The sequence below is a fragment of the Phoenix dactylifera genome, chromosome 2, assembly GCF_051530095.1.
Source record: "Phoenix dactylifera cultivar Ajwa chromosome 2, Ajwa_hap1_PhDact_Kaust_v1.1, whole genome shotgun sequence".
Lineage (NCBI taxonomy): Eukaryota > Viridiplantae > Streptophyta > Magnoliopsida > Arecales > Arecaceae > Phoenix > Phoenix dactylifera.
Genome location: NC_143191.1, coordinates 34,135,804 through 34,148,352, shown reverse-complemented (window position 1 = coordinate 34,148,352; position 12,549 = coordinate 34,135,804). Strand labels below are relative to the sequence as shown.

General features: G+C 42.3%; 1 protein-coding gene across 1 annotated transcript; it reads left to right on the top strand.

The window, feature by feature from the left end:
• The first annotated feature begins 368 nt into the window (after positions 1 to 368).
• LOC148714757 (uncharacterized) lies at positions 369 to 11,415 on the top strand. The gene is made up of 2 exons (XM_088716111.1): positions 369 to 1,250; positions 11,102 to 11,415. The coding sequence occupies exon 1, from the start codon at positions 632 to 634 to the stop codon at positions 1,247 to 1,249; it is 618 nt and encodes a 205-aa protein (XP_088572237.1). The 5' UTR covers positions 369 to 631; the 3' UTR covers position 1,250; positions 11,102 to 11,415.
• Positions 11,416 to 12,549: the final 1,134 nt, after the last annotated feature.

Here is a 12,549-nt window from a genome sequence, read left to right as displayed (position 1 = left end):
TAAAAAGTCACTGAGCGTTTTAGGCAGCCCTCCACCTTCGATCAACAAAGTACTTTCAAAATGACTGGCCATATACCACTCCATCGCTTGCCATTATCCAAATATTTCAGAGCAAAGAGTGGTCTTCACTTATACTGCTGGAGCCACCAGCTGACTACGGTGGCTGAGTCACTCTCAAATATAGCTGAGTCGGTCTGAAGCACTCGGCCAATGTGGCCATGGCCCTGTTTTGGGGAGGGGGTGCGGGCTGGGTTACGGGACGTGGCCAGGCTAGTCGAGTACGCTGAAACGAAATCTTCGCCGGATTACGCCTACCGGACTCCGATGGACAAAACTCCACGACAAAATCTTGGTCAAGATCCCACCACCAACAGGCCTTACCTGGAGTCCACCGCTCCACCGACCAAGGGTCAAACGGTTCCTTTCATCCGCAACGCCAGCCCTGCAACGCGTTCGTCAGACGCAAAGCGAATACCGCCCGCCGTTTCACCCGTTGCCCCTCCAGCTTTTCTCCTGCCCCCAGCATCCCCTCTCTTCACCCTCTCTTCACCCCCCCTAGCCCTTTCACCGTTGCCTCTCTTTTATTGAAGTCGAAGAAGGTGAGCGCCGCCGGCGAGGAGGAGGACGCAAAATGTCTCAGGGTGCAACACCGCCGGCGGCGGCGGCGCAGCTGGGATACGCGGTGGAACTGTACTTCGATCCGGCGCTGGAGAACCAAGTGCTGAAGGCATGGAACGTTCTGGCCCGGCGGCAGATCAGCACGCAGCTCATCGAGATGGCCGCCCGCCCCCACCTAACCCTCCTCTCCTCCCCCTCCCTCGACCCCCTTAAGCTCCACTCCGCCCTCCGCTTCCTAGCCTCCCGCCTCGACCCCCTCCCTCTCTCCCTCTCCTCCGTCGGCGCCTTCCCTTCCTCTTCCTCCTCCGATGTCGGCGGCGGAGGAGGCGGAGGAGGAATCCTCTTCCTCGCCCCCACCCCGTCGTCCGCTCTCCTCCACCTCCACGCCCAGCTCTGCGACGCCCTCAGGAAGGAAGGGGTCGAGGTGCCCGAGGAGTTCCGGCCCGACGCCTGGGTCCCCCACTGCTCCGTCGCCCAGGACGTCCCCAGGAGCCGGATGGCCGAGGCCTTCTGTATTCTTCGCGACCTCAAGCTCCCTGTCTCCGGCTACGCCATGGATATCGGCCTGGTAGAGTTCTCCCCCGTCCGGGAGATCTGCTCGTTTCCTCTCGGAAGCGCCGCCGATGCCTGAGGTAGATCATCAGAGTTGGATTTATTTTCCCCTCTTCTCGGAACTTTTGTTCCACGTGGATTGTTTGATTGCATTCTGGTGTCAAAATCTCCTAGTGATGTTGTTGTACAAACTTGAGTGATCTTGAAGCCATCCCGCCTGAACTAAGTTGATTGGATTTCAATCTTGCTAGAAGTATAATACTAATTTCTCTGCACTAAGCATTTGCAGTGCCAAAATCTTATCTTTCCTTCTAATGGTTGGATGGTTTTCATCGCCTTTTTATATGAGCAGTTCATTGAATTGAAGGAGTATGGAATATTTTGTTGACTGGGGCGTTCCAATGACAACGAGGGCGATAAACTAGGGCATAACTTTGTTTTCCACTTGCATTTTGGAATTAGGGCTTTAATAATCAATGTTCTTTATCAACGGGGACATGATATTGTTCTCAGTATTTGACAACTTTTTCTAGTAAACATCAAAGATCCAATCTCCTATGAAAGGGCAGCTACTGGCTTGCTGCACTTGCCAGTTGTTTCTTTAATTTTTTTAACATAACCTTGTTATAAATCATACCCGTATACTCTTTCTTAATCAACTTTTCATTGGCTCCAACATCATAACTGATGCTTATTCTTCATCAAAGTTCAGATGGCTATTTACTAAAAATGTACTTTATCTTGGCATAACTACTTTTAGAATCTGTCACTAACTCAACATGTCTTTGTTAATCAATACACTATGTACATACACCTTTCTTCTTAATGCCCATGGTCTTCTGTCCTCTGCTAGCTCCATGTGTTGATTCTTCAGCTGAAACATTTTAAAGCAACATGATTGTATTTTATACAGAGGACAGTTGATGCTTGGAAATATTCTTACTTATCATTCTCTCACAATTTTCAAGTTTATTGAAAAATTGCTTATGTATTTGCTGCAATTGTCGAATTCTAGTTTAATAATTGTCATTCATTATAAGTAACAACACTCTTTGCATTCCTTAAGTTAGGGGATCCCATGTGACACTGTGATCTTTTTTTGGAGCTTAGTGATGCTATGATCTTTATATATTTTCATGAAAGGTTAGCTAGGACTATATTGGAAATCTGTCAGTGGATAAAGTGAATATGTATAAATGGAGGTCACCATGGCCAAGGTCCTTACTTAAAAATTTGAAATACATGGCAGATGTTGAACTTGGATTGTGTTATGTAATCAAAGATGATACCAACATCCAGCCATTTAGTCTGGCATTGCTTGGGTTGTGAGAGATAGGATTAGGTGATAACAATATCCGCAAAGACATAAGTTTTTGTAGGAAAAAAAATGAGTTCAAGTTAGGGGATCCCATGTGACACTGTGATCTTTTTTTGGAGCTTAGTGACACTATGATCTTTATACATTTTCATGAAAGGTTAGCTAGGACTATATTGGAAATCCGTCAGTGGATAAAGTGAATATGTATAAATGGAGGTCACCATGGCCAAGGTCCTTACTTGAAAATTTGACATACATGGCAGATGATGAACTTGGATTGTGTTATCTAGCAAAGATGATACCAACATCCAGCCATTTAGTCTGGCATTGCTTGGGTGGTGAGAGATAGGATTAGGTGATAACAATATCTGCAAAGTCATAATTTTTTGTAGGAAAAAAAAAAGAGTTCAAGTACCTTGATTAAAGTCAAGGAATTGATTTGTTTTCAGGCTATGTTTAGTATGTTTGGATGTTTGTTTTTTTGGGCAAAAGGGAGAGGAGTGTGTTTGCCTCCTTAGTACTGCTAGTGAATTGATGATGTTCTCCAGCAGTTGTTCTATTCTGGTTATCTGGTCATTAGCATTAGTCTGCTGTAGTGACAATTTGTACTGCTGCTGTTTGCTGTTGTTTAGTCATTCCAATATTATACCAGAGCAAAGAGAATATGCGAGCCAATTAAGGTGTCTCATGTTAATGTCCATGACAGAATGAACTAGGATCTGTTTTGTTGGAAGTTGGTTACAAACCAAGAAATACTTATATGGACAGCAATTGTTTAGAAGGTTTGGGAAGAGTACCTAATTTATTGATGAAGTTATTAGATATTTGAATGGTGGCAAATGGGAGTTACTCTCTTAAAAGAGAACTTCAGTTACACTGAATGATACAATATTATCAGATTTTCTGTTCTGTGGGTTTAGACTAATCTGGGGAATGTATGTATCTAAGAATTTCTTATTTTTAAAGATATTCAAACAAGACTGATCAGGATGTTTGTAAAGTGGGAGTTTTTTATGCACATTCAGAAAAAAGAAAGGAGGTTAGAATATTTAAAATTTATATCTTGAACAGTGCTGCCATGATTTGGCTCATATTTGAATTTTCTAGCTGCACAAATTCTTCGTCGGCGCCGTGGCTGTAGCCTGAATTTCGGGGAAATTATTTCAGAAATGGTACTTGTAAAGGTGCTTCTTGCACTTTCCAACTCTCATGGTTTTGTTACTTGATTTGGTTATTAGGCATATATAGAGTGATGGGAAAACACTATGTTTACTGTCAACCACGGTTATCACATTAAAAGATTTTGATGATGAAGTATATTATTTCTTGATAACCTTAGAAGAAACTGTTTTGTTCAGAGCGTCTAAAATTACACTGAATCAAACCCTTCAAAATCTTTGACAAATAATTTTCATAGCTAGGAAATTTGCAGGGCCTTTAGAACCATCAACAGGCGGCATGGTCTATGATCTAGATTTAAAGTTCCTAACTTTAAACAAAAGGCACAATCTAACAGATGAAGTGGAAAAAGTCTGTGATGGTGTATACTGATCTGAATGAGCATTAAGACACATGTTTTCTTGAAAGGCCATGCTTCTTGGTAAGGTCCCAGTCAAAGCTAGCTAGCAATCGCAAAAAAGGGTAACTGTTCTGCTTCGGGTGAGAACAAACCACAAGAAAAGTTGTTGGATAAATTTTTCGATAAACTTTTATTGACCTTCGGAGCTTTATTTATACAATTAAACTTAACCAACTATTCGGCTATTCAGCCGAGAATAAAGCCTACGTGCATAACAGAATTAACGTAAACATAAGTAAACATGCAACAAAATAATAACAAAACAACTACACTCTCTCCAACAACTGTTTGACGCGGTAAATCAGCATCTATCCGTTGCTGAAGGTGGCTCCGGGTCTTTCTCCCTTGCATGCATGGATTTCACGTCCTGCATGTCCGGTTCTCATGCCTGGTCTTCACCCACTATACTTGATGTTTGGCTTTGGAACTCTTATAGTTCTGCGTGGCTGCCTATCAATACTCCCCCCATGAAGTGGTTCCTTGTCCTCAAGGGCCACATGTGGAAACTGTTGCCGCAGTAGAGTAGTGTTCTCCCACGTGGCTTCTTCCGAAGGAAGATGCTTCCATTTGACCAGGCTTTCCTCCACAAATTTCCCTCCTTGTTTGACCCAACGGCTGTCAATGATATTCTCGGGTTCCAAAATGATCACGCCTTCATCATTAACTGGAGGTAGTTCCGCACTTGCCGTTGAAGAATCTCCAATGTATCCTTTGAGAAGGGAAACACGGAACACGGGATGGACTCTTGCTCCTTCAGGAAGCTGCAATTTGTAGGCAACATTACCCACTCGTTGTATAACCCGGTAGGGGCCATAAAACTTACTGGATAATTTTTGATGGGCGCGTTTGAACACTGTGGATTGTCGGTAGGGCTGAAGCTTGAGAAATACCATATCATCTTGCTGGAATGTAACCTCTCGCCTCTTTTTATCTGCGGATTGCTTCATGCGGTTTGCAGCTGTCTCCAAATTCTTTTTTAGACATTGCAGCAGTTCATCCCGAGTCAAAAGATCTTGATCAACCGCATTCACAGGTGAGGAACCATCACGGTAGATGGGAATAGTGGGCGGGGGTCGTCCGTATAATGCCTGAAATGGAGTCATTCCAGTGGAAATATGGTATGTTGTGTTATACCAGAACTCTGCCTATGGTAAATAAGCATGCCACTTTCGTGGCCATTGGTGAACAAAACTCCGCAAATACTGCTCAACACACCGATTAATTACTTCCGTCTGGCCGTCGGTCTGTGGGTGGTAGGCTGAACTCATCTTGAGTTGAGTCCCGGACATCTTAAAAAACTCTTGCCAAAAGTTGCTGATAAATATGGGATCCCGGTCACTAATGATGGACTTGGGCATGCCGTGCAATTTGACCACACCTTCAACAAATTTTTCTGCTACTATTTTGGCCGTGAATGGGTGAGATAAAGACAAAAAATGAGCAGATTTACTCAATCGGTCGACCACGACTAATATGGTATCCTTGCTCTATGAAACCGGAAGACCCTCAATAAAATCAAGAGTAATATCATCCCATACCTGGCATGGAATTGGAAGAGGTTGGAGCAGCCCCGCAGGTGCCAGTGTTTCAGCTTTCGTCCGCTGACATATTTTGCATTTTTTAACATACTCTTGAACAGTGCAGAACATAGATGGCCAATAGAATTGCTGGCCCAAACGCTTGAAAGTGCGCAAGGTCCCTGAATGGCCCCCCACTTTAGTATCGTGGGCTTCAAATAAAAGCTTGCTGCGAAGCTTATGCGGCACCACCACTCTGCCTTTGAAGAGAGTTAACCCATTCCTTCTAGAATATGGACCTTCAGGTTGTGCATGGGCCAAACGTTCCACAGCTTCCATATAAGTGTCCCCTTTGGAAGCTGCTTTAATCTCTTCCCAGATATTCACCCGAGGAACAAATAGGTGGTCAAGAGTGGGGCTGTCCGGTCGACGGGAGAGGGCATCAGCGGCAGAATTTTCATGACCCGGACGATAATGGATCTCGTAGTCATAACCCAATAATTTAGCAACCCACTTTTGTTGCTCCAGGGTGGCAATCTTTTGCACCAAGAAATACTTGAGACTGCGTTGATCTGTTTGAATAATAAATCTTCTCCCCAATAAATATGGCCGCCAAATGCGGATGGCCTCGATAATGGCAAGCATTTCTTTGGCATAAGTAGACCATGACTTCTTGGCAACTCCAAGGGCTCGGCTCATGAATGCAATTGGCCTGCCTTGTTGTTGAAGGACGGCGCCAATACCTTCGCCGGAGGCATCAGTTTCAATGATAAAAGTATCATTGAAGTTCGGCATGGCCAATGTTGGTGTGGTAGTCATGGCTTGTTTAAGTTTGAGAAATGCCGCTTTTGCTTCATCATGCCACCCAAATTGCCCCTTTTTGAGAAGATTCGTGAGGGGACGAGCCAGAATCCCATAGTTCCGAACAAACTTGCGGTAATAACCTGTCAATCCTAAAAACCCACGCAACTCAGAGATGTTAGTAGGTTGGGGCCATGCTACCATGGCCGAAATCTTGGCATCGTCTACCTTAACCCCTTGACATGTAATAATATGCCCCAAGTATTCAAGCTCCTTCTTACCAAAAGCACATTTACTAGCTTTGATAAAAAATTGTTGTTGCTTCAAAATCTTCAAAGTCTTTCGGACATGTTCAAGATGCATATCCCAGGTAGGGCTATAAATCAAGATATCGTCGAAAAAGACGAGGATAAATTTTCTAAGGTAGGGGCGAAAGATGGAGTTCATTATGGCTTGGAAGGTGGATGGGGCGTTACATAGGCCAAAAGGCATTACCAAATACTCATAATGGCCGTTATGTGTTCGGAATGCAGTTTTGTGAATATCATTCGGATTTACCCGTACCTGATGATATCCGGCTCTCAGGTCCAATTTAGTGAAATAGGCGGCGCCATGCAGTTCATCTAACATGTCTTCCACCGTGGGGATGAGGAAACGATCTTTGATGGTGACCGCATTGAGGGACCGGTAGTTAGTACAGAACCGCCAACTGCCATCCTTCTTTTTCACCAACAGTACCGGTGATGAGAATGGGCTAGTACTTGGCCTTATAAGTCCCGAACCCAACATCTCTTGGACCTGCTTCTCAATTTCGGCCTTCTGAAAATAAGCATATCTATAAGGCCGAACATTGACTGGTTCGGTGCCTTCCTTAAGGGGAATGCAGTGGTCGACCTCACGTGCCGGCGGAAGCTGTGTTGGTTCCTTGAATACTTCCTCATAATCTTCCAAAGCTTTTTGCAAGCTTGGTGGCACAGTACTCATGGGCCCCTTCATTTGTAAACAGATTGCAAAGACTGAATGCCCTTGAAGAAGCTCCTTCGTCATCTCCTTGAGTGAGGCATCTCGGATGGGATGGTGTCCGAGCCCCTGTAGCCTTTGGGTCTTGTCTTCCCATTGGAAATCCATTGTGAGGGATTTCCAATTGCATGTGACGGTGCCTAGCATCTCCAACCACTGGTTGCCCAGTACCAAATCCAAACCTACTAAAGGTAAAGAATAAAGTGTGAGTGAAAATGGAATGCTTTGCAAGAATACCTGCACCTTCTCGAACCTGCCTTGGCACTTCAATGGTTCGCCATTTGCTACCTTGACCGTAAATGCCTTGGTGGGAGTAACTGACAACCGAAGTGAATCAGCCACGCAAGTGCTAATAAAATTGTGGGTTGACCCACTATCAATTAGCACCATCACTTCTAATGCCCCGATTTTTGCTAGAACTCTCATAGTTCGTGGAGCTGCCCACCCTGTGAGTGCATGCAGCGTAATCTCGGGCTCGGGTTGCTCTCCTTGATCTTCATCTTCCTGCAGTTCTTCGGTCACTTCTTCACAAGTAATGCCGCTGGTGTCAGGGAAGCTTTCCAACAGGAGGAGTTGAGGGCCTTGGCATTTATGACCAGCGGTGAACCTTTCATTGCAGTTAAAGCATAGTCCCTGTGCCCTCCGCCGTTGCATTTCATCCCACGTCAGTCTCCGAATTGGTGTTGCTGGTGCTGCTCGTGTAGAAGGTGGTAATGCTGGTGGAGTACGGTTGACAGGTGATGGCCGTGCGAATCGCCTTTGCCGTGACAGCTGGTCGTCCTTCATTCGAGCCAAACTGATGGCTTCTTTCAAGGTCCGTGGCTCGAACATACGTATGCCATCAGCAATCTCCGGCTTGAGACCACCCATGAATGTTCCAACCAAAGCCTTCTGAGTCCAACCCCGAACTCGGTTTTCCAACTTCTCGAACTCTCGCTGGTAGTCACGTAAAGACCCTGATTGCCTTATTCTTGATAAGGCTTTATCAAAGTCTTCGCAATCTGTAGGGCCGAACCTTGTCCAAAGCTCATCTTCGAATGCCTCTCATGTCATGGTCCACCCTTCTTCCCGGTATGTCCGGCGTATCCACTGCCACCATTGGTTTGCTTCTCCCGCCAGGTGGAACGATGCTAGAGAAACCTTCTGTTGTTCAGTGGTGCCCTGGTACTCAAAAAATTGAGCAGCACGATTGAACCATTCCGTGGGATCCTCGCCTAAATACTTCGGAAATTCCAGCTTGGTGGTCTTGGGAAAGAAGCCTTGGCGGCCTGCATCGTGCTCCTCCCGGTGTGAACGCGAGTGGCTTCCCCGATCATTGTGGTAGCTGGTTGCATCACGGTTAGAGAACCATGCTTCAGAGATCCTATTGATAGTGTCTTCCAGGTGGTGCAGCTTATCAGCAACGCCTTGCTCCATGTGGCTCATTCCATCTTGAACTCCTCCGAGTGCTACCTCCAAAGCTTCGATCCTCTCTTTGTTAGTCGCCATTGCCAACCTAGCTCTGATACCAATTGGTAAGGTCCCAGTCAAAGCTAGCTAGCAATCGCAAAAAAGGGTAACTGTTCTGCTTCGGGTGAGAACAAACCACAAGATAAGTTGTTGGATAAATTTCTCGATAAACTTTTATTGACCTTCGGAGCTTTATTTATACAATTAAACTTAACCAACTATTCGGCTATTCAGCCGAGAATAAAGCCTACGTGCATAACAGAATTAACGTAAACACAAGTAAACATGCAACAAAATTATAACAAAACAACTACACTCTCTCCAACAACTGTTTGACGCGGTAAATCAGCATCTATCCATTGCTGAAGGTGGCTCCGGGTCTTTCTCCCTTGCATGCATGGATTTCTCGTCCTGCATGTCCGGTTCTCATGCCTGGTCTTCACCCACTATACTTGATGTTTGGCTTTGGAACTCTTATAGTTCTGCGTGGCTGCCTATCACTTCTTGCCAAGTTGCAGAGATAGAGAGGTGATTTAAAGTAGAAAGTTTCAGCAAAGGAGAAAAGTAAAAACAAGAAGAAGAAAGAGGTTTGAAGTGCCAGATATCAAACAAAAAGCATGTCGACACAGTTGTTTGCTATGAGTGCAGGAAAATATAAGACCAGAACAGCAAAAAAAATTTCAGTATAGAATTCCTATATCATACTGGGTTTATTTTTTGAATGATTTTTAGGTAGCCTTGAAAAGGTTAAAAGAAACTTGTTTATGTAGCATTTTTGCATAGGTCATGGCTTTCTTAGTTATCCCTTGGTTAATTCACTTATTATAGGTATTCTGTGGCTTTCATATGGTTCAAACTGGTTGAGATAAGGTTGAATCTAAATGGCTATCATAATTAGCAGAGAATGCTGCTGCTCTTAGTTGTATGAATTTGTATCTGAGCGAGAAGCTGTTGCACATCACTTCTAACTATCCAATAAGTTCAGGATATAGTGAGAATCCACATATTTTCCCACTCTAGTTCTTCTTTGCATTAAATCCTATATCATTGTGGAGACTTTAAAATCCCCAACTTTAAAAGAATTATAATGAAACAGACAAGTTGCGTCACTTCAAATTGCATCAGTTTTGTATTAGAGCAACAATCTCTTCCAGCATGCAATTTGAACTTCAAACAGTTGAAGTTTGAAAAGATCGCATGTTTCATTTCGTTACCTTGATAAGTGGGCAAAAGAATGGATTAATATCTCAACTCTCAAAAGATGTCAGATACATTCGCTTAGGACTTATGGTGACAGCTTTGCAAGAACTGTTGACCTTGTGAAGAGGTATGCTTAAATTCAAAGTTAGAAACAGTCTTGGAAAGGATACATAATCCATTTGAAGGAATATCTGATCTCAATGATGCAAATGCAAAGCTGAGAAATCATACAAAAAGACAACTAAATCTGATTTAGTAGTTGATATGTGGGTCTCCATGTTGAACCAGGCTTGATATTGATGGATGATAATCTTTGACTTTCCTTATATTCAGTTTCATGATCATTACTCTAGGAGGCTATGATGATCATCTTTTCTTCTCAAGGGTAGTTTTGACGTCTTATTTTAATTTTTGTATGTTTGGAATGCTAAGTCAACTTAGATTATCTTATAATCATTAGAAGGTTTATGATGGGTATCTTTATCATTATTGCTTAAGTTATCATTTGATTAGGTATCCTAGTTAAGTCACAATCTAGTATTCCTGATGAAATAATAGTTGTCAGAAGTATAAAGTGCAAAACAGGTCTTGAATTGTATCTTGACTGCTTTCATGAATCAATAGCTGTTGGCTGTAGGTTTGGGCAGAAACCGTCCATCTTTTTTCTCTAATCTTCTTTCTTCATTTCTTCTGCCCTCTTTATATTTTCAGATCTGGAAGGCAAAAGCATATTCAGAATTTTACAATGTATTATATTAGCTACAACATGCAACTCTTAGTTACATCACCCAGTGTAAGTAGACATAAAGAATGTGTGATTGCTAAATTAATCAATGTGAGATGCCCTGAGCTGCGGAGGGGTTTCTAGCTATATCAAAAGATCGCTTGTGTGAAGCAATATAGATGAATTAATCCTTCTGTAGATGTGATATAAGCTAATGACTAGTGTCATCAGATTCCAGAAAGGATGACATGCATGGCTTGTCCTCATTGTTAATAAATGTGTAGTAATTCTAATTCTTTGTTTTGGTTTCCTTTTTTGTGTAGGAATAGGAGAGGTGGGTGGGCTTTTGGTTTCATGACTCGAAAAGGTTAATTGGTCGAGCATATGTTGATTTGGTGAGTTTCACTTGAGATGCTGGAGTTTTTGGTCGTGGGGCATATATTGCTTGTATCAGGATGTCACTTAAGATGTGACTGCTTGCCAACAAAACGATCATAACAAATATATTGTGGGTTGAGACATGATTATGACATTTGCAGCTATTGCTTACAATAGGAATATGCATTTTGTTGAATGGAAGAATGACTTTAGAAACCGAATAAATGTTGAAAGAGTGTTACTCACACAATTTTAATCAGCTTCAGAATGTATGATGAGCATGGTAGCCACCACGGTCAAAAGTTATTGTCGAAATGAACTGGTTTCAGCTTATTCTGAACTAAAAATTGCTTGTTTTATCAAGTTTCAGCCAATTTAGATGTCCGGTTTCAATTAGTTTTGATCAATCTTGACAGTTCCCCCTCCCCACCCCAAACCCCCTGCCCCCCCCCCCCCCCCACCCCCCCAACAAAAAAAAAAAAAAAAAAATCTAGAATTCTCATTTTAAAAAAAATCAGGCCAGGGTTTTTGGCCCCAAACAGTTTGTGGTGTGGGCCTCAGCCTATGTAAAGGCCCCCATTGCAGTTCTTAAAGAGACTATCTTGAATATTGAGTATAGTTTACCATTGAGTACAAGATAACATGCTTGTTTTTTATATAATTGTACAATATCCTATCAATATAATTAGGATTTTTTGCGTACATATCCTCATAAATATTGGAATTTGCATGAATACCTTTCTAAAATTGATGTTTGCATGTATATCATCATCAAACACTTATTTTGTATGTATACCCTTCTTTTTTTTTTGCATATCTATCCATGCCATCTAACGTCGATAAGAAATTAGCTGTTTAAAATTAAAATGACGAAAATATCCTTAGCGGGTAAACATGCAAAAAAATGTTTATAAGGGCATACATGTAAATAGCAATTTTGGAGGGTATTCTTGCAATTTTATATATTTAGAAGGGTATACAAGCAAGAAAATTCTTGAATTTTTGCATCAATACCCTTCTAAATATCGAAATTTGCATGAATGCCCTCCAAATTAATATTTACGTGTATGCCCTCACAAAACAACATTTTGTGTATGAATATTTTTAACATGGCGATTCAGCTAACATGATTAGCCAAAATTATATTTATTTAAATTAAAAATTAATTAAAATTATGAAAGTATCTTTTTATTTCTGAAGCGGATAACAGGTTAATTGGTCTCGCTAGTAACTAATATCTCTATCTTTTTTGAGAAATTTTTCGATCTCTCTCGATCCTCTCTTTCACTTCTCCGTCTAGAATCAAAATCATTCCCTTGACTTTCTTCTCCACCATAGACAATCCTACATTGTATCCTTTTTACATGAAGATGGTTAGTTCCTGCCTTTAGCT

Excerpts from the sequence above, each read along its gene's own strand:
- LOC148714757 (XM_088716111.1), top strand. The coding sequence starts at position 632 with ATGTCTCAGGGTGCAACACCGCCGGCGGCGGCGGCGCAGCTGGGATAC.